The 27300-nt window shown below is 37.2% G+C and overlaps 2 protein-coding genes across 4 annotated transcripts in view; one reads left to right on the top strand and one right to left on the bottom strand.

The window, feature by feature from the left end:
* The window catches only part of PI4KA (phosphatidylinositol 4-kinase alpha), a 62943-nt gene that overhangs the window by 9265 nt on the left and 26378 nt on the right, over positions 1-27300 (top strand). For 2 of the 3 annotated variants that reach the window (XM_037375266.1, XM_037375281.1), the window contains exons 9-22: positions 9-74; positions 1095-1191; positions 1589-1780; positions 2533-2633; positions 3388-3517; positions 4585-4717; positions 5379-5474; positions 6194-6377; positions 7070-7173; positions 8171-8339; positions 11508-11558; positions 24969-25077; positions 25605-25741; positions 26677-26810. In XM_037375266.1, coding sequence (XP_037231163.1) covers positions 9-74; positions 1095-1191; positions 1589-1780; positions 2533-2633; positions 3388-3517; positions 4585-4717; positions 5379-5474; positions 6194-6377; positions 7070-7173; positions 8171-8339; positions 11508-11558; positions 24969-25077; positions 25605-25741; positions 26677-26810 — 1703 coding nt within the window. The remainder of the gene's footprint in view (positions 1-8; positions 75-1094; positions 1192-1588; positions 1781-2532; positions 2634-3387; positions 3518-4584; positions 4718-5378; positions 5475-6193; positions 6378-7069; positions 7174-8170; positions 8340-11507; positions 11559-24968; positions 25078-25604; positions 25742-26676; positions 26811-27300) is intronic. The other variant, XM_037375272.1, reaches the window with a different exon arrangement.
* Positions 14536-23600, bottom strand: SERPIND1 (serpin family D member 1). The gene is made up of 5 exons (XM_037375291.1): positions 23476-23600; positions 20582-21453; positions 16540-16813; positions 15436-15580; positions 14536-15034 (listed from the first exon to the last, which is right to left on the bottom strand). Exons 2-5 carry the CDS (start codon positions 21435-21437, stop codon positions 14843-14845), a joined length of 1467 nt encoding a protein of 488 aa, XP_037231188.1. The 5' UTR covers positions 21438-21453; positions 23476-23600; the 3' UTR covers positions 14536-14842.

A 27300-nucleotide genomic window follows, 5' to 3' on the forward strand; every position in this document is an offset into this window, starting at 1 on the left:
TTCTGTAGGTAAAACAGATAGTTGGGGATTCTCTGCTGAAGACCTTAGATGCAGTTGTAGCTGAAGTTGCAGAGGTATGTTCTTTAATTCCTTGTCTGATGACTATTTTTTTGTCTTAATAATTAATACTTGGAAATTTGTCTTCTACGTATGTAAGGTATGCCTTCTCTTTACAAAATTACACTAATTCCCTGTTTGAACTGTTCTTTCAGTGCTTTAAATCTAGCCTTGAACTGTGTGAAAATGTGGGGGTGAAGGGGGAATGTTTTTCACTTACACAGAAGGAAATAGTTATTCTCCTAAAAAATGAACCATTTTCTTACTTTAGCTGTGTTGTCTCATTAAGTTACAGCATTGGTTGCCCAAAACTGGTTTACTGTAGACGAAGGTCTTTATCACATATTACAGTAATGTTGTCTTTTTTTCATGTAGACACAGTGTGTTGGTGGTTTTCTGGCTTGGAAATCACTGCTGCTCTTTTTGGTGTAATTTCTATGAGTTGAAGAGTGTAACAGTTTGTTGACATTTACTTTCAGAGGTGGCATACTTGTTTCTATAGGGCTGTGGGTCCTTGTTCTCCCCTACCCTGGGTGCAGTTCTGTGACAGCCTCCACCACGTTTTATGGAGTTAGCCTCACCTCCTTGGGAGCGTAAAGCCGTGTTGAAAAGAGTATGTGTTCAGTTACGTAGGAAAAGGGCTTTGCTGTTCCCTCCTGTCTTCCTTCAAGTACTGCCATATTTGAAATGTAGGCATAAGTGCAGACAGCTTCAGTTTCTTTTTTTGCAATCTCAGTAAAATGAGAGGTTTAAATCCTCCTCTTCTTTTTTTCTTTTAACAATTCCGTTCGAGAGAACATATATGTGCTTTTCAAATCGAAAGACTGACTGAATCTTATTTAATGCATTGAATGGCTGTACTTTTCCTTTTAATAAAAGTAGACGGGAAAAAGCTGTGAGAGTACTTCTGGTAGCTGTTTTAAGTGCTTGTTTACATTGTAGAGGGAAACAATTATGTCACTTGAGTAAGATTTATTATCCATATAATGGAAAATGTTTAATTTTGAATCCAGCAGGTTACTTCTTTTCTCTTTCAGACGGGTGCTAATACAGATCTCTATTATAAAACATTCAGTGACCCTCTTTATCTTGCTCAGTTTAAAATGCTGAGAGACACTTTGTACTATATGAAAGGTATAGTATTTGTATTTTTTTTTTTTATTTATCCTTCATTATGTTTAGTATCCAAAGTGTTGTCTGTATTGTATTGAATGCTTGAACATTGGGGTTTGAGTTTTCTGGGAACTCTGCCTGTCCTGTAAAATTTGTATTTTGAAATGTTTTCATATATAAAAAAGGTACTATGGAAACAGGACAAAAATATTTTTAGCACCATTAAAAGGATTAATAGATGGCATTTAATTTGTCTACTCAGTGGTGGACTTTGCTATGAAATTTATGGTACAGGCAGGATATAAACTTTATTAAATAGTTTGATTTATAATGTAGCAGTGGATTTTATGTATGTTGTCATTCTTATACACTGACTTCCATCCTTCTAGTATAATGCTGTTTCCTTTTATTTCTTTAGACCTTCCCAACTCATTTGTGAAGGAAATACATGATTTTGTGCTAGAGCAATTCAACAGCAGTCAGTCAGAACTTCAGAAAATCCTTCATGATGTGGATCGACTGCACAATGAACTGAGTCCTTTAAAACTGCGTTGTCAGGCTAACGCTGCCTGTGTGGATCTCATGGTGTGGGCTGTGAAGGATGAGCAAGGTAAAAAATGCTCTTCGGTCTCTGGAATGTCTTATTTTTTTTAAGTTGTAGAAATACTTACAAGGTCTCTGAGGGTAGATGATGCTCAGAGAAATATAAAATAAATTTCACTGCAATACTTTTTGCTATTAGAATACAAGAGTAAAACTTCGATCAAAAAGTTGTCAGACAAGTTGGCTATGTAGTTAGACATCTCTTTATAGAAATGGAAACAAACATCCTATTGGCTTATCTACAAGAGATGGTATAATTGCTGCATTATATGCAGCTCTTACTTTCTAGTTTATGTTTTTTAATTATCGCTCTTAGTGTCTTCAATGTTTCTCAGTTGTTCTTTTAAAGAAAAAGTTTTTTCTTCATTGCTATCAGGACTGGTAAACCCTTACTTTTTCTCCATTTTCTTTCTTGTATAATTCTTATGCCGCCTCTGAATAATTTGAAGGATTTTTTTTTTTTCCTTTGGACTGTGCAATACCTAATTTCTGTCAGATGTGAAGTATGCTCAAAACCAACTTTAAATACTGTCATTCTTTCAATCATAGTGTTTGACAGAGCTGTTTGGTGCAGATAGTAAGTTTCCAAAACTGTTTTTGCAGAAGCAGCACTAAATCTTTTTGAGGATTTGTCGTATGAAGAGAGTGAAGTTGATAATTTTTCTGCATTGTTTTAGAATTTCCAGTAAGCATTAGGATTTGTGTGGCCTGATAACAAATCGATAAATATAAATTTTTCTGTTGGATTTTTCATTTAAGGTGCAGAAAACCTGTGCATCAAGTTATCAGAGAAGCTGCAGTCAAAAACTTCAAGCAAAGTCATCATTGCTCACTTGCCACTGCTAATTTGCTGTTTGCAGGTCTGTCTTTACAGTACTTGTCATTACCATATCAGTGAGTGAGAGTTTGGGGACTTCTGCAGGTTGACAGAAGGATACTTTTTATCTGCTATTTGTATTACTTTCTATCAGTGTGCTCTATGTTTGTATTTAGAGGTCTGTTGTGGAAACTAGAACTGCAGTAGAGTAGTGCTTTCAGAATTTTCTTAGTTCAGCTACTTCTTGAAGAGTAATATTCATGAGGGTTTTTTAAACCAGTATTTCATTTCTGAAATATTTAGATTCTTAGTCCATTACATAAACAGATAAAATACTGGGACTGGCAGATCACTGAGTTTTAAAGCTAAGACTTGTTTATTCTTATTTTTATGTCTTCCTGTTCGCACTTATTCATAACCTTACAAATCCGGTGTTTTCCACCACATAGTAAATAGTAAGTTATTAGGATTTTCTAAATGTTGGAACTTGTTCAGTAACTTTATTTTTAGAAAGTGCAGTTCATTTCATGTCATTCCTGTGAAATCACCCAGGAAGGGACAGCAAGGCTTGACTGGCATGACACACTGTAGGAAAACCTCCAAGAATTAGAGGCTTAAAAGATCTAAATCTTCCACTAAAAACTGAATCCCTCTGAACTGTGTATGGTTTGGTTTGGTGGGGTTTTTTGGTTGGCTTTTTTTTTAGTTGAGCTGAAGTTGCAAGCTTACAGTTGAAATAAAAATTGTGCTGTTATATTCTAAAGCTATGTTATGCTTGCTTTTTTGTTGTTGTTTAGGGTCTAGGTCGTTTGTGTGAGAGGTTCCCTGTTGTGGTTCATTCTGTCAATCCATCTTTGAGAGACTTTCTTGTGATACCGTCCCCAGTGCTTGTGAAACTTTACAAGTATCATAGTCAGTATCACACAGGTAAGGGAAAAAAAGCCACATTTCAAAGGGTATGCTAGTGATTGTTTTCCAGCTTGTATGGCTTTTTGATGCTTTTGGATATTTTGTGGTGATAGAGCTGTAGGGGCAAATGGAGATGGATTTATGTTTTTTGTTCTGTTTGTTTGGTTTTGGGTTTTTTTTGAGATGGAAGGGTGGAATGCAAACCAAGTTCTGGTAGAAGTGTGTCTAAGGGCAAGCAGTGTATGTAGAACTGCATTTTATCCTAGCAACGATATAGCTGTTCTGCTGCTGCTGAAATGGAGCACTTCTGTCCTAAGTAAGATCACCAGCAAGTATAGTGGGATACTACAGTATTTAAGGTTGTATTATGTGTGTCAACCTCCTACGTTCCATTCAGAGCAGTTTGCTTAGAGCTTTGTCAATGTGGGCCTTCAGAGGCCTCCAAGGACAGGGACTCTATAACCTGAGCCAAGGCACAATTATCCTCATAGTGGTGGTGGCAGGAATCACATATCCAGTTGGAACTTTCCTTGTTTCAAGTTAGGGCTGTTGCGTCTCATTCTCGTATGAAGCCTGCTTTTGTCTTATTGGTAGCCTACTTTGCATTTTGGAAGGCAGCTGTTTAGTCTGTCCAAAGTTGCCTTTTCTGCAGGCTGAACAAGGTGAGGTTCCTCAGACTCTGCATCCATGTCCTGTGCTCCAGCCCCATGACCATCTTGATGGCATTTGGCAGGTTTTTTGTGGGTTGTTTTCAAATTGTAATGTCAGGTTATGATTTTGAAAAAGAAAATGTTCAGTTTAAATCATTTGCATAATGCTAAAGCAGAACAGGTAAAATGAGAACTGAAAGTGACTAATTTAGGAATAATTATTTAGGAATAAATATTAATTATATTGAATACAGTAAACACAGTAAATTTTGTATAGCTAGTGGCAACACATGCACTCTCAGAGTCCTTCAGTTCAACTCTGAGCTGTAAAGTAGGTTGTTTTGCACTCGCCAGATATTGCTCTGGCTGTGCGCTCTCATCTTGGGGAAAAAGGGTATTTCAAATGTTGTTGATTTCCGTACTCTGTGTTCTTAGTAGGTGGTAATGACATCAAGATTAGTGTAACCAACGAGCATTCAGAGTCTACTCTAAATGTAATGCCTGGCAAGAAAAGTCAACCATCCATGTATGAGCAGCTGCGTGACATTGCCATAGACAACATCTGCAGGTAAGAGGGGCTTGCACCATGTTGGAACGTGTTCTTGTCCCTAGCTGAAAAGTATTGTGACGGTTCAGAAAGGTGCTGCTCTAGAAGGCTTGTTGCCTTTTCTGATCGTGACTCCATTTTCCTTCAGACATCTTTTGGTTCTGTTTATGTTATGTAAAATAACAATTCAGTCTCATTGCTTCCCACATATGTAATTCAAGTTAGTCACCATTTTGATACTCAGCAGGGTTTTTGTTTTCTGCTGAAGATTATCATGTTGAGTGAGCCTCCTGTAACAGGATTGTTACATGCACAAATGTGGGCAGTGTAATGATTATTCTTCCCTTCTAGACAGCTACAGAGAGCTGGAGGGAAGACAGATAGTTGGTGACTAGAGATGAGATTGACGTTTCCAAAGCAGTGGATTCTGAGTTTACGTTATTGCATATCCCCATCTTTATTGTTGCTGGAGAAAGCAGCAGTAGAAGCTCTGCTCATTTTTTAGAAATACGTCAGTGTTAAAATACAGCAGCCTTCCTAGGCAATCAGTTCTTCAGTATAAAGTTATTTCCCTTACACCTAGCATGCATTTATAGTAGTAAAAAGTAAAATGTTTAATTCATGTTCTTTGTTTTTTTCCCTCTGGCTCTTCTAGCAAGTTTTCTGTTTATTGTTATTCCAGGTGCTTGAAAGCTGGCTTGACTATAGATTCAGTGATTGTTGAGGCCTTCCTTGCCAGTTTATCTAACCGTCTGTACATTTCTCAAGAGAGTGATAAGTAAGTTGTTAGCGATCAAACCAATTTTTCCTTCACTTAGTGAACCTGAAGCTTATTTGTAGATATAAGTATGGGCAGCATTATTTTAGAATTAAGTGTCTCTGGGATTCGTGGGATTAGTATGTGGGGCCAGGATCTTCCCATGCAAGTCTTTGCAGAGCTGAGCCTTTGTTTTTATACTGAGAGGTATGGATTTATTCTTACATGATTGAATCAGCAAATCTATGGTGAGTATTAGCCAGTTTTGTATCCTAGATTGAGTGATACTCTCTGCTGTATCATTCAGGCATCAGCCATCTTTTATGGCTAGACACAGCTTGTCACTTGTGGCATTTGACTTGCTTCACTTCTGAGAGACTCGCCAACCAAGAAACCTCCAAGGAGAGGTCCTGTCTTGTCTTAATGTTTTGCAGATCACTTTTACCTCTTGTCACTTGTTTCTAGAACAGTTTCTTCATGGATTAGTGTGGATTTCTTGGATAGTGTGTTTGTAGGTGGGTTGGTTTGGGTTTTTTTTGAAAACCAACCTGTGTAAGTATATATCTGTATAGTTAATGTTGAGAGTAGATGGATATATAGAGTGACAATATTAAAGCTGTTAGTGATGTTTAAATTTAGTATATGAACTATTTCTTACATGAATGTAACCATGCTTGGAGTTCTTGATAACTGTTGAACAGTTATGTGTATCATTTTGTATCATTTGTTTTTTGTAACAGGGAAGCTCATTTGATTCCTGACCACACAATTCGTGCTCTAGGGCACATTGCAGTGGCTCTGAGGGACACGCCAAAAATGATGGAACCCATCCTACAGATCTTACAGCAGAAGTTTTGCCAGCCGCCTTCTCATCTTGATGTACTCATCATTGATCAGCTGGGCTGCTTGGTCATCACTGGAAATGTAAGGAAAGAACTGGTCAAGAAAGTGCCAGTTCATGTTCCCTTTCTTTTAGTTAAAAAGTTAAAAAAATTTTAGAAACTACATTTGCAGAAGTTTTTTAAGGTTTTTTCTTTTCTTCATCACAGGTATGTGCTTGTACAATCCTCATTTCTCTGTGACATCAGAAAACAAAAGCTAATTAATGATGTGTAAAGTGCTGTCCCTGTAAAGATTATTTCCCATAGAAAATAATAAAAAAGCCACCAAACTCATTGCTTTCAGAATGTAGTAAGAAGTTTATAAACTTGGCCAGTGTCCCAAATAAGCACACAGTATTTTTTTTTTATCACTATTTAACTTTCAAAGTCTTGTAGGTCCATACATTTAAAAGTATAGATTGTCTTCTTCAGTCATAAAAGGAGTAACTAAATTTTCAGAATGTGATTTGTGCCTCTGGCAATTAATTGCCTGAACTCAGACGTCTGAAAAAGTTTTCCATCAGCAGGGCAGAGTTAAAGAACTTAATACATTTTGTAAAATAATGAAAGCATTTCCACTGTGTGCTTTATGGAAGCTGAAACTGTTGCTCAGGCTACAACTAGATACCTGTCTGAAGGACTTCCTAATACTTAGTGTGTTTTAAACGTTGTTCTTCAGAGAGATTGTATTCAATAAGCTCTACTTAATAATTTGTTTGGGGTTTTTTTTTACAGCAATATATCTACCAGGAGGTGTGGAATTTGTTTCAGCAAATCAGTGTTAAAGCAAGCTCAGTTGTTTACTCTGCCACAAAAGACTATAAGGATCATGGATACAGGTAACACTTTGCTGTGTCCCTTAAATGTATGAATACAATATTGAACATCCTTTATGTTACATCACGGATTTTCACTTTTTTCCACTGTAAGTTTTATAAAAAAGTTATAAATGGTACTGTTCTTTTTTTTGTGTGTTAAAAAGTAATATATGTTTAAAAATAGTAGCACTTCATAATGTAGAGATTCCTGAAAATGTTTTTCACAACAGGTAGTATTAATTTTTTTGTTCTCCCCTCTGTAAGGAGTTAATGTTTGTAAATGATATTTGACACTGATGACTTACATTATCTACAACTAGACTAATAAATCTCTCAGCCTAAAAAAAAAAAAAACCGGTGAAGTTCCACTGGGTTTTGTGTGTGTGTGTTTCATTATGTTTGTTTTTTTTAAATGTCATCCCAGTACTACTTAGGGATTAAATGCAAACAATTAACAATTTAATTCTTAGTATATAAATATGGATTGTAGTCCCTGTTACAACTAAAGATTATCACTGTCTTTGTTGATAGCTGGAGTAGGCTGGATATCTTCTAATGCACTATGATTCTATGTGAATGACTGAGAGGACTATTCCTGTCAGTACGTTTTAACATACTGTCTGACCAATGCAGTCTCAGCTTTGACAACTGATACTAGGTCTGATTCTTCTGCTCAGGAGCTTTCCCAGTCCAGAAACACATCCCTTTGCTGCTGTTTGCAGCCGTATCTGCTCCAGGGAAGTAATTTCCTTTTGGCCGTGACAGCATCATAAATGAAACATTTTCCAGAGGCAAAGCTTACAACTAGTTTTTCACTTCAATACTGATTGAATTTCAATTATCAGTAAAGTGACGTGTTATTCATAAAAACAAAAAACAACACACACCCCAAAAAAATTAAGTGCAAAAAATGTCAGCAGCTTTATTAAAAGAGTTACAATCAACGTTATGAGGAAAGCACTAAAAATATAAAACTTTAAGGAATTGCTTGTTCATAACTTTTTTTTTTTCTTCTTAGACACTGTTCTTTAGCAGTCATTAATGCCCTAGCTAACATCGCTGCTAACATTCAAGGAGAACACCTTGTGGATGAACTACTGATGAACTTGCTGGAACTGTTTGTTCAGCTTGGGCTGGAAGGGAAGAGAGCTAGTGAGAGAGCAAGTGAAAAAGGACCAGCACTGAAGGTCAGATATTCACTGTTCATCGTATGTAGCTGTGCATTTATATGGATGGCACTATTAGATGTAGTCTTCTGCATGTTGTTTTTTTTTAAACTAAAACCACACCCTGACACACACAGAAAAAAACCCCATGATTCGTGAAGCCTGAGAATGTGTCCTGATCATGGAATATGAGTGAGGGTCCCTAATGCCTTTCAAACACCTAACTAATCTGTGTATAGTATCTGAGACAAAGCAGCGACATAGCTGTTGTTCACCTGAGCCTGTTCGGTGTGAAACTGAGTGAAGTGTTAGAGACAGAGCTCTATAGAGAAATAGTGAATGCTGACTACTGAACGCTTCTTACTAATTCCTGAAGTGTCTTTAGGTGTGACAAATTTCTAATTTTAGTGGTGCCTTTAGATCATAGGAAAACCCAAGTTGGAAGGGACTTTAGGAAGTCATCTAGTCCAATTTCCATCTTAGAAATAGTCAGCTTATGCAATGAAGCTTAAGCTTAGAAGCAGTGAAAAATCTCAGCCTTTCCCACAGTATCTTCCTCTTCTCTTTGCTTTAAAATTTACTCATAAACAAGCTGTTAACCCTGACTTTTGTTCGTGAGATATATGTTGTTGTTTGAAAAGCAAAATGTGGATGCTTCCTACACGTAAAAACCCAGAGCTTTCCTCCAGTTACGTTCCTCCCTAGTGTTCAAATTCTGTAACCTCTTGGCATTCATGCAGTGCCTTAGGATAGCTTTTAAAAACTTGTGGTGTTTGATAGTGATTTTTATATGCAAGAAAGACACTTTTAATAATTCAAATGTGTTCATACTGGAAAATTAAGGTTTTCTTAGAGATGCGGTTTGAGAGCTGTTCCCAGTTTTTTAGGGCAGATAGGTAACAATTCTTTTTGAAATAGGCGTATTTTTCCTAACAGTGAGGGTTTTTTCAGTGTTGTTTTCAGTGAGGGTTTTCAGTGTTCAGTTTTTAAACAGTGTGGGGTTTTTCTCGTGTTGACCTCTTTTTCCCCCCCACCTTCCTGTGCATGCTATGTTTTAATAGTACTAAGTTTGTCCTTCATCCTTTTTATGGGGTGAGTGAACTCTTGGTAAATCCCTCTGAAATGAATCTGCTTTGAAGACAGATTGCATTTAATCGGGAATGCCAAGTCTTCTTTTAAAAGGGAGCTAGAACATGTCTAGAATCTGGTTTTCATGAAGTCTATGGTGGAAAATGTCTCTCCACAGGTTTCATAGATTCTTTTAACCACAGATAAGTGAGCTGAAATGGTGGTAAACATATTGTAAACAGTGCTCTAAAATGACACTTCTAAATAAGTTTCCACTCTCCTCCTTTCAGGGATATTTTTCCACTGTTATTTGGGATCACTATGGGAGACTTAACTGCTGCACTGACTTAAAGCAGCCTGCAAACAAAAATATGTGATTGATTTAACACGGATTTGAGCTAGGAGGCAGTGTTTCTTTATTATGAAGATACTTGGAGCAGTTTTCACTAGAACACTCTTTACTCAATGTAGAGTAGAAGTTATGAAAGGTATTCTGAAGACTGGGTTACTTAAGAAGAGATAAGTAGGTAAAACACTGCACATGCTGTTCTCCCAAACAAAAGCAGTGTTTTTCTTTGATACTTTGCCTATGTTCTCTGCTTCTCAGCATACCTTTCTATGGACTTAAATTTGCTTGCTAGCCATTAAAATGCTTCAGTGACTTATTCTGTTTTAAACCAGATTTTTCAACCACGCAAAAGTGGCTTCTGTGAGGGGAAGAAAAATAACCTTTTTGTGGGTTTCGGTTTTTTGTGCTATTGCTGATAGTTAACACTAATGTCCCCTGAGTATGCCCAAGGATGGAAGTCATTGCATTTTCTTCATCCTTAGTGCCATATACCATCATAAAGAGGCTGCTATTCCATTTTTCTAACAAAAATGCTAGTAGAAAAGTAGGTTTTCTACAGTTCTATTTGTTGGTGTTGTGTGCTGGATTCTGCCTATCTCAGCTGACTCTGCAGCACTTTGCCGTGTGCAGTGGACTGTCCTGATGCTAGCAAAAAAAAGAACAGTGACTTTTTTCCAGTTGTTCCTACCCCTTAGAGTGACTTGAGGGCTGTTCTTTTACTCCCTTAAAAAATATTAAAGGATCCATCTGTTTTGCTTTATCTTGGACACTACAGGAAGGATAACTAAAATGTGTTTTAGTTGGGTTGTGTCATTATTGTTTCATCTGAAGACTGTTTGACTTTTTCTCCCTCCTTCCTCTTCCTCCTCCCTCCTCCTCCTCCCTTTTTCTTTTTGCTCCTTTTGGTTTATTCCAGTTCTTGCAAAGCTGTACCCTGTTAGCATGTCTGCCTTGCCTCCTCCCTGTGGGGCCACGGTCTCTGTACCTGGCTCTCTCGTAAGAAGGAAGATGGAGAGTTATCTCCATCCCAAATCCAGTGTGGAGGGACATGGGAGGGAGGGAAGAACTTCAGAGAGACGTCTCTGAGCATGTTATCTGTGCTTTCACTCTTCACCTTTACCAGAGAAGCGAGACAGCATGCTGTGTGCAGTGAATGTTTTCCGTTCTTAAACACTGTGTTTTGCCAAGAGCCGCACACTGTATAGAGTGCAATTAATAAGTCCTAGTAAGTCAAAGGAAATATGTATTCTTCTTAAGCTTGTTATGTTTCAGTGGAAAAGGTTTTTCCCCCTGCTTAAATAAATTCTTGATAACGGTGTCTTTTTACAGACTTGTTATTTTTCGCTTTGTTTTAGTAGTAAAATGAGAGTTCTAGTAAAGTATTGACACTTGTCTGTGGCCACCCATTTAATGAGAGCATTTTTCTTGCAGTTGTTGAATGTTAGGGTAGATGCAGTGGTAACGAATATTTCCCCCCCCGCTTTAACTTCTAAACACAGTAGACTGTGTTGGAGGGGAAAAAACAACCCTTCAATAGTTTATGAGGAGCCACCTGAAGAGCTCTGAAAGGCTCCAGGGTGTGCCCAGTCCTGTGGATATCTGAGGCACTCTTTTGGCCACCTCTTGTACACCTATTTGCAAGATACAGAGCTGTAATTGGCAATATATGTTTTCATTTGCATAGACAGTAGGAGTGTTTGAAGTATGTCTTGTAGCAAGTATTTTAGAAATGCTTTTATAGCTGTTTTGATAATTTCAATTTCCTTTTCCAGGCCTCCAGCAGTGCAGGGAATCTGGGTGTGCTTATTCCTGTTATTGCTGTGGTGAGTATCCAATGGCTGGATCGTTGCAAAAGGAATATTTTTTCTCACATGTCAAATACCAGTGCTATTTCATGGTCAAATGGGTTGACAAATAACTAGTGCAGAAGTAAGCATCCAAGAGAAATAGTTTTGTAAAATAATATTTCTTGCTCTAAGAGGGGGGGAACATTTGTTAAATAATAACATATCTCTTAAAATAATGAATCTTTTGTGATTCAGGGTTAGGTTGTTGCTAGTCATGAATTCAAGAGATTCATGAGCTAAATAATACCACAGGGGATATTTCTTTGAATAGTGTTTGATATGCAATACAATAAATAGCACGTATCTGTGGCCTAAGGAGAAAAGTCAAAAAACTAAGTTAATAGAAACGGAGTTAAAAATAAATCTTGGTTTGGCAGCACAGTGAATTCTGCTGCTTAACAGGAGAGAGAAAAGAAAAAAAAAAGTTAAAAAAAGAATCATTGATAAAGGAGGGAGGAAGGGGAGGAAGTGTCCTCTGTCTTCTGAAACTATAATTGGCTGTCATGCTGAAAGCATTTTAGGAGATGTGCAAGGACACTGATGTCCATTCCAGACTCATTTATTTTCATGTATATCTGCTTTTGGTCTCACATGACAACTTGTTCTGCATGAAAAACTTTTTTAACAAAGTATAATTACTAATTCAGCCAAAAATTGGTATGTAACGGTTCTAGATCTCCAACAGAAAATGTGGTACATCTGAGCTGGGTTTCCAAGTCAGTAGGACTAGTTGCCTAACTGCTGTAGCTTTTACAAAAACTGTCACGTCTAGAAGATCCATAGACAAACTTAAACTTACTGGAGGACAAAAAGCAGCATGTCACTTTCTCCCCTCCTGAAGCAGAGTTCTTCTGTGGAACTTTTCCTGCACAGCTAGTGAGTGGGACAAAAGGGGAAAATGTATTATGTACTTACAGTAGGCATGCCTACTTGTAACTCGCTCATACTGCATGTCCATTAATAAGCAGAAAAACCCCATTCATTTCATCCTCTGTGCTCACAAACCTCTTTACTGAGGCTTTTCAAAGAGAAGAGCCTAAAATTGGCATTGGCTAAAGATCAAAGAACTGTTTCTTTCTTTCCCCTGTCTCTTGCACCACTTTCCAACATAAGCTCTTCCTGAATTCGCCAGCGTCGCAAGGGCCGAATCCTAGCTTCACAGAAATGTGTTTATCGGTGTCTTCAACTGGTGTTCTTCAATAGCTGCTCAGGTTTTGCATGAATTAGCTAGTCCTGTTTTGAGAGAGACATCCTTGTGGGTTGTATTTTTCAGCTGTCAGTAATGCCAGTACTGATGTGAGTGAAAGCAGGACTGTTTCTTGCATATTGAGAAAAGATTGGTGCTTGTTAGAGACTTAATATAAAAGTTATGGAAGTACTTCTCTGTTTCAAATTTTTATTGATGATACATTTCTTCTGAATAACTAGTGGTAGCTACGTTTTTCTTAACCAATGTGACCTTTAAATGGAGTCACATAGTGCCAGAATCTGAAGCAAGAGTTAATGGTTACATTATGGTTGTTGAAGCAAATATTTGACTTTCTTGCACAATGTATGAAGATCATGAGTTTTGAGCAGTAGCTGATTTGCTTTTCTGCTCGACCTCTTTCCCTTGAATAATTTCTGTTACTTAGGTCTCAAAACCCCCTTATTTCAGATGCTCCAGCTCATTTAATCATTGATAATATACAGCATGCATATTTAATATTTTGCATATGCTTTTCTTTTTGCATATAGAAAAAACAATAAAATGCATATATGAACATTAATGATTTCTGTTGTGAGCCTTCAATGCTGAAAATTGTCCCCCACACGGTGGGCTTACAAGCACACACAATGTGAGACAGGGATAAAGAGAACCATCTGAGCTTCTTATTCACTATCAGCTTTTCATCACCCTTCATCTTATGCTGGCTGATAATTCACTGGCTGTCATGTTGAAATGCATTGTGTATGTGGCAAATAATTGTAGTAGATGCAAAATTACAAATGGCAGTATTTAAAAGTAAAATAAAATCAGTAAGTTAATATTGGAAAACACCTTTCTAAGAGAATTCCTAATCCTTAAGATAACTGTTGGTTTATACCTTAATTTGTGTATTTTTGCTAATATAAGACAAATTTATAATATAAGTAGATTTAGATAGATACAATATTTGATACTGCAAATAATAAAAATACTGTCACTGGATTGTGAGGCATGCTTTTTTAAAAGGTACAATGCAAAGGAAGGTATGCAAAGGTGAGTATGTTCATTGGCTTTGATAACTTGAATGTAAGGTGCAACTCTGTTCCTTGTACTGGGTAGGTAGTAATATGTTACAGAGCTCAGGTGAATTTTTGCTTTTTCAGATGTGAAACAGGCTTTGTACGGCATTCATGTTATTACCATAATGATTCAGAAAGTTTACAATCTTAAGTTTTAAGACTTGAAAGATTTTGTCCATTGAATCAAATATGGAGAGTGTATTTGTGTTCTTAACCAATGTGATTGCTGTAGTTTTGTAGAGAGGATTAGGTGATACTTAGCTGGTGAAAAGAGCGTTTTGCTAGCTGCTTTCACTATAAAAAGTATTCTAAGGATGTTTATAGAATTTACCTGTTTGGCCTAATTCTGATACTGCTTGTACCAATGAAAATCGGAGAACTGTATTGAAAAGGATACAACTTAGGTTGGGGAAAAGTAGTAGATCCCTTAAATATTTCATTCCTCCAAGACATTTTTATCTTCTGTTATTCAGTGCGCTGGTCCATAAGGTTCATTGTGTGTATCAGTCTACTAAATTGTGCAAGCAAAAAACTCTTAATGTAGACACCTACTCTTTTTTCACTTTAGATTATGTAAAACACCCAAGGGAGGCTTAGGTTTCTAAGGCTGGTCAGGTGTTCAGGTTTTCCTTATTCCTATTCTAAAAAGTCGTCCTGGCACAAATTTAGAGCTAAACTTCAAGAATCCAGATAGTCTAAATATTTTATTGATTACATTTTATACGTAGAACACAAAGGGTAAGTTACTTTGTGATTTATTTTTTTAATACACTTGTATCGATACATGGCACTAACCATTTTAAATTGCAGTCAAATTATCTACTGCTATGAGTCCATTCATGTGAAACTACCTGTAGATAATATCATTTCTTTTGATACCAGTGGCTTTTATATTGGCTAATATGACAATAAAATTCTCTTTGTGATACTGGTATATTAACGTGTGATTATACAGCCCATGTATAACAGTATGTTGGAGGTCGTCTCTGCTCTTAAGATTTGGCTGGGTTGACAACTCTGCCCATGAACAGAAGGCAGCTGGTACGATGTTCATAGATCAGAAACAAAAAGGGGCGGTCAACAATAAAGCGAATCTGAGTAGAAAGAGGCATGAACCCGACATTGGTTATTGCTCCAGCCTCTGTACCTTCCTCATTCACAGTTATTGTGCCTTGATGATTGAACTGTTTAAACAAACAAAAAAAGGAAAACAAACAAAAAAGAAGTTTAGGATTTTGGAAGTATATTCAAATTATGTACTTACAGCCTTTCCCCTGCCCCGTGTTCTGCACGTGGTTCTGTTGTGACAGTTTTGCCGATAGCTCCTGTGCAGCAATAATCGTTTGGTTGCTGTTCCTGACTGACCACAACACTGTTGGTGCCTTTGACATCTGATTAAACATGTCCCTCACTAGATGAATAGACTAAGACATGCAGAGAAACCCAAACCCCTCCTGTGTCCTCCAGGAAAGATGAGAAAAAAATATTATTTTAGCTTACTGTGAATTGTTTTTACTGTGTTGCCATGTTTTCAGGTGATACAGTTTAATCAGAAAGGAAATGAAAAGAGAACAGGTATAAATACCTTGTCAATGGTGACTTTCTCATCCGATATACCAGAGTAGTCGCCTTTTTCATTGAACAGTTCTTCTATTCCCATGGATCTCAGATAACCGATCAGGTTGTAACTCTTCTCCAGCTTAAATTTAGGCAGAACCACTTCTCTTGTTCTGGTAAGAATAAAAACAAAAATTCAAATCATCGAGGAGGTAAATATTTGCATGACTCCTTTGCTTTGCATACCTGTCGTGATTTGGTTTTTTTGCTGTTTTCAGCAAGCAGTACACAGAAGTATATGGGAGTGGTTATTGTACTTTCAAAACTTGGGCATCATTATTTTTAAGCTATGTTTTAAAAAACTAATTCTCCTCCCAAAACTGTTAGTTTGTCAATTTAATATTTCACTTATGATTATTTACATTTTTTTATATGTATGAAATCCATGGCTTTGAGCAGTTCAGCACATGGTTGGATATGCTTGTAATAGTTGAACTGAGATTTTCTGGAGTACTACTAGATTGGAGATTGGTCACTTACTGTATACAATAGAAATAGGCCGGCTTCCTGAAGAGCATGTCAAATTAGCTCTTCATATCTTTTTTTTCTGAATCAAGTCTGAAGACTACCTAGTCTCTCATCTTGCACAAAAGAGGCTATATAATTTTTTCGCTTCTGTAATTGTGATGTCCATTGTTGGTTACTGAGTGTGTGCCTTCACACAACAGCTATGTTGAAATGCATAGTGCTGTAATGACATAGGGTGCTTTCCGTATGATTGAGATCATTCTGCACAAATAAGCTGTTATTATCATACGCCTAGTTTTTTCCTCATTGTAAGCTTTATCAATAAGCACTTCTTTACATCTACAACATTAAATATGTAATAGAGAGAATTTTGGAAGTCAATTAGAATTTTCCACTTCAGTTATCCTTGATTTCTTGATGGCATTTAAATTTTGAGAGATCATTGGTGCTGGTTTTTACTTCAATAAATCCATCCTTTTGGGGTTCTTGTTGAGGTTTAATGGTTTTAATCAAAATGTTAGCTTCTGTGCTCTTTACTTACCCTTGTCAATCTCATAAAGGAAATGCATTAAGAGTTTAACAAGATGTACTTTTCAGCAGATACCTGTTTGTCATGCTCTTCTGCCATTTTTCCACCACTTGAGGTGTTATCTGCTTTTCTAGGGCTTTCATGCCAGAGAGTTTGTGTGGAAGTACAATCAGCATGCTGATGTTCCCCACAAATGGGAGCTGGATCACGCTGCAGTCTAGCTCGGGGTCTGCAGCAGCGAGGAAGTTCCCTTTAGTCTGCATCATAGGGACCTTTATTGTTTGCTTCTCATTCAGACGGAAACTTCTCTTTGTAGTCATTTCCACTGGAAACTTATTCTCCCAAGTTCCTGTTAATACAATGCAGAAAACACATAAACCCCCACCAAGATTCTTGTTTAATTAAATCTTCCCAGATTAACAGTTTAGATTGAGCTTTAATTCATGTGAATTGAGAATTACTGTAGGAATGTTGGTTTCGGTTAAGCCTGAATGAGAAGACAGGTTTTGAAGTGACATTGAAATTTCTGGCTTTCTAAATTTTAACTAACATTTCTCTGATTGGAGTGTTCTGAATTACAAAAGCAGGTAGCACAAACTGGAGATCTGAAAGAGGCTGGTGTGTACTTTTTTCCTGCAAGGAACCTAGAAATTACAAAGTTTAAACAGATACAAAATACTTGACAGTGTTTGCACCTAGCAGAACAACTGACACAGCTGTATTTTCTGAGAGAGCTTGATACCTGAAACCCATGCTGAAGCAGTCTGTTGCAAGCATGTTATTGGTACATCAAGCTAAGTAATGTCTGGTTTAGTTCTGCGTAAAGTTATAAAAGATGTTATGCTGAAGGCATTACCTTGACTTAGTCCATTCAAGCCAATTAACTTTCTGTCTTAACACAACCTGAAGAGTTTGAATGTTGACTGCGTTAATTGTATGACCCAGTCTAATGTGATTTCGGCATGTCTGTGGGAGCCTGTCATCTGACGGGTTGATGCCCGAATAATGCAATTTAACATACTTTGCAGGCCAGGAAGCTTTCCCATCAGGGTTTGAATTTTTCTATGTGAAGATTCTTTGGGTACCCCAAGTATTTACTGACTGTGTAAAAGAAGGTGCTTTTCTTAAAGCAGTGTTCCTATTAATCTCTTTTCAGAACCACAGCTCTGGAAAAAACATTTCTTTCTTCATGGGCAGACAAAGCTAGAATTTCATAGTGGAATTAGGGTTGTTGGTATTTCCTGTTAATACTCTGGATTTTAGGTCAGCATTGGCAAGAAAGTAAATGGGGAATGTGGCTGTGACTGTGTATAGACTACAAATCTAAACTTAATCAATAACCATTTTCTAAAAGGTTGCAAGTGATTCTGAGATCCTTAATCTGACTTGCAAATTAACTGTGAAGTAACAAAAAAAGCCTTAAGTCCAACTTTCAGCCTAATAGTTTCTTTGTAATGGGTCCCAGGCTGATGGGGAGCAGTTTGAGAAGTGGTCAGACTATAGTTAATACTCTGAAGGGAATGGGATATAAAATGGTTTATGCTATTCCCAAACAAATTGTCTCACTTCTCAGGAGAACCCAACATCTGGCTGTTCTTCAGGGAGCAGAATTCACAGGTGTGGGACTCTTAACTAGCTAACGACATGAAGCTGCTGTGGGCCAGGGGAGCTTCAGCAGCACTGTCACCACCTGAGGAATGGGAGACACTTAACGGTTTTTCCTAGTAAAAGAGGAGCTGGGGAACTTTATTCTTCGGGTTCATTTTTCCAAATGTGTTTGTCTTGGGGTAAAATGTTGTTCTCCAGCAGGAGGCATGTGTTCTTCTGGGGTCAGCTAAAACCGGTTGGGACTTTGACTTGTGACTTCCCATTTTGAATCTTCCACCAGGATGTCTTTGGGATCAGTCTGTGGTGACAGATGTTGTCTCCACAGATTGACTTCTGCCTTGCATTCATGACTAGAATCTCAGAAAAGTAATTTTAGACCTGTCAAAATTTCAGTTACCAAAAGCTGCTGTGATCTACTGTGGCTAAAATAACCAGCTCCTACATGATAGGGGGCTCATAAATGATTGTTCAGACCTCTGCAGACTGGTGGGTAGATCTCAATTAGAGGTAGACTGGGCACCTATAGAAGATAAAACTTGCTTTTTATCTAAGTGAATAGTTCCTAATAGTTTCTTGATGGTATTTAATATAAAAGGAGCTTGAGATTTCGGTGTTTGGCAAGTATGCCATTACTCAGTATTGCTTGTACTGTGCATCTCTCTATATCTGAGAACACTCATAGGTTTCTTAGATCTAAGGGCTTAACAGAGCTTGTCTGCAGTGGTACAAACAGCATAAATATTGTAAATGGAAAGATGTAGACAAAAATTAGCATGTCTAGGACTAGTGGGGAAGCTAGGAAACTCAGGAGCAGAACTTGCTTTTAAAAAGTTTGGTTCCACTCAAAATAGAGTTACCAGGAGACTATCAATGTAAAACAGAAGAATGGGAGACAGCAATATAGAACTGATCTTTCTCGTTTTGAGGGTTAGAAATTGCAGCCTTCAGCAGACAACACCAAGGCAGTTTGGACAAACAGGACTCCATGGGCAGAAGAAAAAGCCAAAAATCTTTTTGATCTTGGTGACTCAATAGTTCCAATATTAAAGCTATTTATTTTTTGGTGGTGTTTTTGTTACTTTGAGATGGTACAAGTATTTAATAATTGTAGAGTAGAACAAAATGGTATTTTAAGCTTGACTGAATTGTGAAACATTATGTATCTGTTTCACTTTGCCTAATCCTTTTCTTAGGATGGTCTAATGGAGAGTAAAACCATGTATTTAATATGATATGATGTGATCATCAGAGATGTACTTAAGGATACAAATAAGTCCCTTTTCAATGGTATTTCAGAACAAGGGATTATTTGGATGTTATGCTAATGACTGCTTCAGATCTTTTAAAGGTACAAGTGGCATTATTCAAGGAAGTAATGCCTTGCAGGTGAATGGGGAAAGGTATGTTTCATAACCTTACAGGAATGGTGTTCCTGTAATCAAATGCTGAGAAGGCAGGCATAGAAGAGCCTTTGAGCATTTGTTTCCTGAAAGCAGGGATATAATTGGGAAAAGAAACTGCTTTATAAGTTATGGAAAGGAGTGTGTTGTATTTTCTTTTCTGCTAATCTGTCTTTCCTCACCAGTGTTTGAAGTCGCCTTCATCTGATTTTGGTCTCAGTCAGTCAGTAACATTTCCTTTTCTTCCTCAGTTCTTCTTTCATTGGCACTTCCCACCTCTTGCTCATTTAATACTAATTTAATTTTAAAAGTTTGTTGAAAAATTAACAAAACTTCCAACCTGAGGAAGATAACTGCTGTTGAAAACCTCTCTACAGACTCTTAGTTTAAATGTAAAGAAATTGAAAACAAGAATTTATAGTAAGTATATATTGTACAGTCTTTAGCTCAAGCCTCTAACTCTTCAGCCTGTAGTGATACATGTGGGAGCCTGTATCAGCAGACAGTTCATGAATGTGTGTGTTGTTGGTTGTAGAAGAATACTGTTTTGGTTATTCTCTTCAGTCCCCTGTATAGGCTTGTTGACAAGGATCATGCTCTGTTCATATAAAATAAATACATACTTCAAGCTGGAATTCTTTATAGTCACTCCTGTGAATCCTGAATACTTCAGAAATGTTAAGTGTTATAATTGAAATAAACCTGTACCATTAATGAAGTCAGTAACTTGAAGCAAGACTGAATGTGATTATTAACTTGGACATGAGTTAATACCTCTCTATCTGAGACTCCTACAAAGCTTATGCTTTCTGAGGGTATTCTGCATTTATATGTTGTTTTGTAGTCTCACTTTTAGACTGTAAGGCTTTGGGTGTAATAAGAATTTGCTGTATTTTTACAATACCCACTAGCTTCGGGGCATGACTGGAAAATCAGTGTGCTACAGAAACACACAAAAATGGGCTAATAGAGATTCTTAATGAGGGAGTTGGTAGGTGGTTTTGAAGTGTAGGCTAGATTTAAGTTCCATCTGGGATTTCTAATGAAGTATGCAGTGAGTTGCAAACTGAGGAAAACACATTGCTAAGATCGAACCAACAGATTCTTACCTTTAAAGTAAAGACAGTTAAGAATCATCATCAGCGTTGTAGGGTTTACATTCACAAGAGCTTCCTTTATTAATCCTTTGGTCAGCTTCAAGATGCGTTCATTTGTTGTAGTTATGAAGTCAGGATCTGAAAAATCAGCTGGTTGGGCATCGGCAAAGTAGTATGTTTTCATATTGTTTCTGAAATCATTCAGAATAGAAAAGTCCTTCTGAATGTAAAGATCATTCACAGACCTCAGTGTATAACCAAAATTGCGCCTGAAGAGCCGATGAGTGAGTTTGCGGAAGAGATTATGAACAGTCATCAGCTCATATTTGGTGCTGGCATTAATGAATTCTTGAAAGCCAAGAACAGATAATACTTCCTGCTGAGTTTGACCCTTGAGACCCAGAGAAATCATAGCCATTGCAGTGGAAATACCAACAGGAGCCATGAGAATATTATCTGAAGAGTTGGCCTTGTCTGCCACACTGCGGTAAAGGTTGAAGCCAAAGTTTGCATTGAGGATATTGAGGCGCTGGATTCTGGTTTTGCCTTGGAATAGTTCAAGAATATTTCCTTGCTGAACTTCAGAAACCATGTATGGGCCAGCATCAATAATGTCGCTGTAGTCATCTTCGCCCAAAATCTTGTCAAGATCTAGATAGTCCTCTTCCTCCTCCTCTTCAGGAATCAAGTCGTTAGTGATCGTGTTTTCTCTGTGGAACTCGGGTGGTAAGTTTGGCATATCATAGGTCCCATTTTCATGTGCGTGCGCATCTTTAAGGCTTTCAAAATGCTCAGTGAAGTCCTTGACTCCACAAAATGCGGAGGTTATGATGAGAGCAAGGGCAAGCAAACAAAACAAGAACTTCATACTGACAGGTCAAAACCTGGAAGACAATGTAACACAGAGTTGAGTGTGTAATTGAATTTGTTATCTATTCCTTAGGTCCAGTCTGTCTCAGCAGAAGGTCTATAGTTACCATATTTGACAGCTTTTTTTTTTTTTTGGTGCAACACAGCTTAATTAGATGGATAAATCTGTTTTACTGGTAATTGGTTTTGCTTACATAATGCCTCCAAGCCTCCCAAAAAATTGGTTGCCTTCCTCCCATGCAAGTGGTCATTACTGGTGTATTTCAGCAGCTACAGAATCATTACCTAAAATGTGTGGGACACTATAAATTTGTAACACTTAAAATGTGTGCTAACTGTGTTACTGGTGCATGCTAAAAATATGATGTGAAGTTAGTCTGAGGATTTGAGCTGGGTAGAAGGAGGGACTAGGCATCCACTACATGAGCATACCAGAAAGCTGAGATGTGCTGAAGAATTTGAAAAACAGACATCCTGTATGTAGCTACAGCAAAAATAGGAGTTTTATGGGAGTGTTTTTGGGAAAGCAAGGTTGAAATTTAGTGGAATAAAGGAGATCTAGGGATATAGCAACAAACCTTAAGATGTGTATTTGCACCAAGTAATGGTACTGGTATTGCACTGTGGGAAGTGTCGGGCATAAATGTATGTCCTAGTCTGATTGTGACCTTACTCGATGTCTGTGCATGCTTTCTGCAGCTGTGTATCCTCATCTGCCGCTTCCATGAAGGATTGGCTTGATGCTGCTTTTTGTTTAGTTATCTTTTGTTTCAGTTTGCTTTCGTGTAGCACTGCACAACAGGTAGTACTGTTTCCTTCATGATGCAAATTCTTTGTAAGTTCCTGTTCCGACCTTTGTTTCTCTAGACTTAATGTTATCCTGATGCTAGATTTCTAACCTCACCTGTTTTAATTGAAAATATATTTAAGTAGAACCTGCATTTTTCTAAAAGGCAGCTTTATATCTTCTTGATCTACTGAGTATTGGACTATTGCAATTTTAAAATATTTTTAAAATCAAGAACTATCTTAGGTATGTATTGTTTGAAGAGAATCCATTGGTCTTACTCAGCTGTAAAACACTGTATCAAGAAGTGGGTCTGAAAGACTTTTCACCATAATATCAGATTGCAGTAATTACAGTGATCTTAAAAAAGATAGGAGAAAGTGTAATTCCTTCCCTTGACAGTGAAAGAAAGACCAGAATATAAATGTTCAGTAATTCTGTACCAAGTGAAACTGTAATGTAGGTGTCTGAATGCCAGGGTCTTGTTTTTTGCTCAGACTTATTTAGAAAGTAATTTGCTGACATTATAAAGTCAATTTATGTTGATAATCACCTTTTTACTCAAAAAAGTACTATTTACAGTATTATCTAGTAGAAAACACTGAATACAGTTAAAACAAAAATCTTACTAAGATATATATTAAAATGCTTTTTAAATGAGCAAATAGTCCAAAGAGCTGTTCTGTAGAAGTAAAATATATAGGTATACATACCTGTATTATCAGCGAATAAAACCAGTGCTTGGCTTGAAGGAAAGTATTTTCAAACATGTTGTAGCAGGACTGAGGTAACTGAGCTAACAGTTTAATTTTTGAAAAACTCCCCCCAAACTAATTTGCCTGAAATCCTAAAACCATTTAAGGTGACTATCTCACTTAAAAAACTGTGGTGTTTTGCAACAATGATGGATCCACAGAAGATGCTTTTTAAATGGTTTTACACTGTGACTGGACAACATGAGTCAGTCTTTTTCTTAGTGTTTCTTCATAAATTCATTACTTTTTTCCCCGCCCCGAGGAGTCAGGCCCTTATGGCTGAGATACTCTGTCCAGTAACCACTGATAAACGTTTTCTGCTTCTGGCATAGAAGAATTTGCTGTCTGTAGTTCCCAACTTTACATTCTCATCTTCACTAAAGTTCAATTATTGCTCAGCTGCATTTACACAGGCAAAACATTCCCTCCCTCTGCAATATATATGTCTTTGGTCAGATCTACCTAAAATAACAGAAGATGTAAATGAAGCTTACCTTTAAGCCACTGTACAGAAAGGATGTGTTGAACAGCCCAAGTAAGAGGAATGGCGGGGTTTAAATCTGAACTTTGACGCTAGTTTTTTGTGTATCTCCCAAAGTAAACATTCTCTAAACCAAACACTGCTAAACTTACTTCGTCAGCCAAAATCCCTCCCTTGCCTAGTGATCTCTGCTGAATTGTATGTTGTTTGTTGAACTACTTTTATGGCTTCGCAGGTACTTGTTCACTTTTGAGGAGGATCTTTGAAAAAAAATTCGGGTGTATGTAAAGTTTCAAAGTCAAGCATGCACATAAACTTGACTGTTAATGACTAGTGAAAGCCATGTCACTGATACTTTGTGCTAAAATGGGGGGCATTTGTACTGCAAATATGGTTGAGGCCTCGGTGCTTGTGATGGTTGGTCTGCTTCAGTCCGTGTTATGTTGGTGCAAACATGTGTTGCACAAGCAACTTTTTACTGTAGTTCCATTCCCCAGCTTAAACTGATTAGTTTTACTATAATCGAGGGATTTTCTTCATGTTTTTCTTTTATAAATGAACAGCCTCCCTCATGATTTGCAAATATATCCAAAGTTGGCTTTATATAAGGTTTCACTGAAATACTGCTGGCTTTCATACCTCAAGGGAATTACTGTGCAGTTAAAGAAAATGTCAAATTGGATTAGAATCTAACATTTTCTTAATAAAGTTTACAGTAATAATATATAGTCATACTGAATAAAGCTTGCAGTTTAATGGGCCGTTTCCTTCATATTTTAAATACTGCCTGTGCTTCTAACGCTTTTTAGAATAACACACTATGATCTTTGTTACATAAATATATGTAAAATTGCATATCATGTTGGCTGGGAGGATAAACTGTGCTCCTCCAGTGGTAGCAGCTGTTTGTGCAAATAGTATCAGAGAATTTTAATAAATGTGTTGAAAATAATGCTCTTTTGCTTGCTTGTTTAGATAGTGAATTCTCCAGAACTGATGTCACTGTGTGCGTGTGTGCAAACAATGAAAGATCCCCAATTGGTGCCTCAATGTATTTCCACAAAGCCAATAAACAATAGCAACCAGAAGTATGTTTGACTAATATTTATTTAGTTTTGAGTTCCTTTGCACTGAAGCAAAGCTGCATGGCATTGTCTTCAACACTATTTAAAGGACCATGTAGTTTCTTCTCTCTGTAGTTGATAGTATACTAATACTATGTGTTCTCTTCAGAGGTTACTGTATCAGCATGGTATTATTCCTGTGTAAAACAAAAGAAGTTCTTATTTCAGGCATCTCAAAAGTTAGCATTTCAGATACTCTAACAAGATCTAATTTTCTTCAATATATATAACAATAGCAATATAGTACTAGTTTTCACAGATGACAAAGAACATTACCTTCATAAATCATAGTAAAGAAGGTACATGAATTGATTCCTTAGCATGAAATTAAGTTGTTATAACTCCCATGATTTTCTGATGTTAACTTTTATTTCTTTGGTAGCTCACTAGGCGCTTGCCACCTATCAAGGAGGCCAAGCCCAGGTTGCAAAAGCTGTTCCGTGACTTCTGGTTGTATTCAGTGCTGATGGGATTTGCTGTGGAAGGATCAGGTAGTGTAAATGATAAGAGAACAATGTTGCTGCTCACATTTAAACTCTCGATGAATGTAAATGTAACTGTATGCAAACCATTCACAGCAGGCTGAAGAAAAATTGCAGGCATAAAGACACTACAAAGCAAAGAGCTTACATGACAGTTCTCTGGTAGGATTTCTTTACATCTTTGCAGTTTTGCTATGAGATTCAGCCCAGTACAGGTTGTACTTAATTTTTTTTTATAAGTTAATAACCTTAGTTAACTATGAGTTTTGATAGTTAAGTTCCTGAAATGGAAGAGCAGACACATGGGGTACAATGTTAATCAAGTAGGAACTTCTTATCCAGTGAGAAACTTCACTTGGAATTACCTACATGTGTGTGTTTGGAACATGGATCGCTTGTATGGAGGTTTTGTGCTTAAGTACATGAGAAACTGGCCCTAGGAAGCAGCACAAGTCTTGGTAATGCTGATTAGCTTTATGAATTTTCGTCTTGTTTCCTCTCCCCACCCTGCCTTCCTCTTTATACTTGTGTTCCAGGTCTTTGGCCAGAAGAATGGTATGAAGGTGTATGTGAAATTGCCACCAAGTCTCCATTACTCACGTTTCCCAGCAAAGAACCACTTCGATCTGTTCTTCAGTACAATTCTGCCATGAAGAATGATACTGTAACTTCTGTAAGAATTAATTTCTTCTATTAGACCCTTCCATAAGGTCTGTCAGTGTTAAATGATACAGTAACCATGATATATTGAAATAGCACAGTTTCTCCAGCCTGCCACCTATTAGTGAAAACCAGCTTGTGTACACTGCTCTTATGACGGCAGTGTACATAAATGGCTTGGGTTTAGTTTTATTGAGTATTAATACCAACATTTAGGATGGTAACTACAGTATTTTGATAAGGTGTAGAAAACTAGTCTTTGTGGAGGTGGAAGCCTTCTAATACTTTTTCATTTATTTTGTATCAGGCAGACAAAACTCACACTTTAAAAAAAATAAGCAAACTTTGGAAGGAAACAACACATTTAGTCTTTCAAAGAAATGTTAAGTGAGCTTTTTCCCTTTTTATCCTCTGGTTTGGTACTGGTATACTTCTCTCTCCGTAGTGTTTGCAGGATAGATTTTACCTGAGGACTAACTGCGGTAGCAGTGTAAAGTGTATTGAAGAGTTGGCAATTTACGAAATATCTTTGTCTGGCTCCCAAATAATACAGAAATGTGTATCGTGCCAGGATAGTTAGTTCTGTGCCATCAAAGAATGGCACAACAGACCCATGAAGTTTCAGAAGCCAGACAGTGTTGATGTTGATCAAACTTATATGCTTTTAGTGTAGGAATTGTATTTCCTCATTGGTATAACTGCACGGAAACTAGCAGTTATTTCAACAGAGACCTTGACTCCAGTACTTAATTCTGTTTAGTTGTGTATTTGAAGAATTGTGACTTGCTGAGTCAGAGCAGGTCGGTCTTAGTCTGCAGACAGAAGCATCCTGGCATATTGTTTATGAAGGTTAAAAAGTAAACAGAGTAATAGCTGAAAACAAATGTTTTCAGAACACAAACTAATATAATACTCCCACTTCAGATAACTTCATGTATTCATCTCTAGGCTGAATTAAATGAATTGCGGAGTACCATAATAAATCTCTTGGATCCTCCTCCAGAAGTGTCAGCGTTGATCAATAAGTTGGACTTTGCCATGTCTACCTATCTCCTTTCTGTTTACCGCCTAGAGTATATGAGGTATATATACACCTTTTTCACTGATGCATTTTTTAAAAAATAAATTAAAAACCACCTATGTTCCAGTCAGAATTGCCAGACACTAAGATAAATGAGAGTGTGTATTTTGAGTCACGTTAGCTCTATTAAGATTCCAAGATTGGCAATTAATCTGTGCAAAAATGCCTTTAGGGTAGATAAAAAGGATGGTTAACATAGTAGGGCCCAAAAAAGTGTGATCTCCTCTGTATAGGTACTAATAGAAGATGGACAAAAGGGTTCTTCAAAGGAATGTTTTGCAAGTGTAATATATCCTCTGCACAGTCTTGTGCTTGCATCTCTGAAGGACAGTGTAGACACTTGCCTATTCTGTGAGATCCGTGTAATGTAGGAGCGGAGAAATCTTTTTTGTAGTGTACTTTGTTTCCCCTCAGCAGTGTGTGTTAGGTTGTACTAATTAAACATACTGAATTCACAGACTGCGCTTTTTTTTTAAAAAAATTCTTCAAAA

Source organism: Falco rusticolus, chromosome 1, assembly GCF_015220075.1.
Source record: "Falco rusticolus isolate bFalRus1 chromosome 1, bFalRus1.pri, whole genome shotgun sequence".
NCBI classification, from domain to species: domain Eukaryota; kingdom Metazoa; phylum Chordata; class Aves; order Falconiformes; family Falconidae; genus Falco; species Falco rusticolus.

Excerpts from the sequence above, each read along its gene's own strand:
- SERPIND1 (XM_037375291.1), bottom strand. The coding sequence starts at position 21,437 with ATGAAGTTCTTGTTTTGTTTGCTTGCCCTTGCTCTCATCATAACCTCC. Across the intron at positions 16,814-20,581 it reads TAACTGTCTTTACTTTAAAG|GAACTTGGGAGAATAAGTTT; the intron begins GTAAGAATCTGT and ends TTGTATTAACAG. Across the intron at positions 15,035-15,435 it reads AGAAAGTCACCATTGACAAG|TTCAATCATCAAGGCACAAT; the intron begins GTATTTATACCT and ends TTGTTTAAACAG.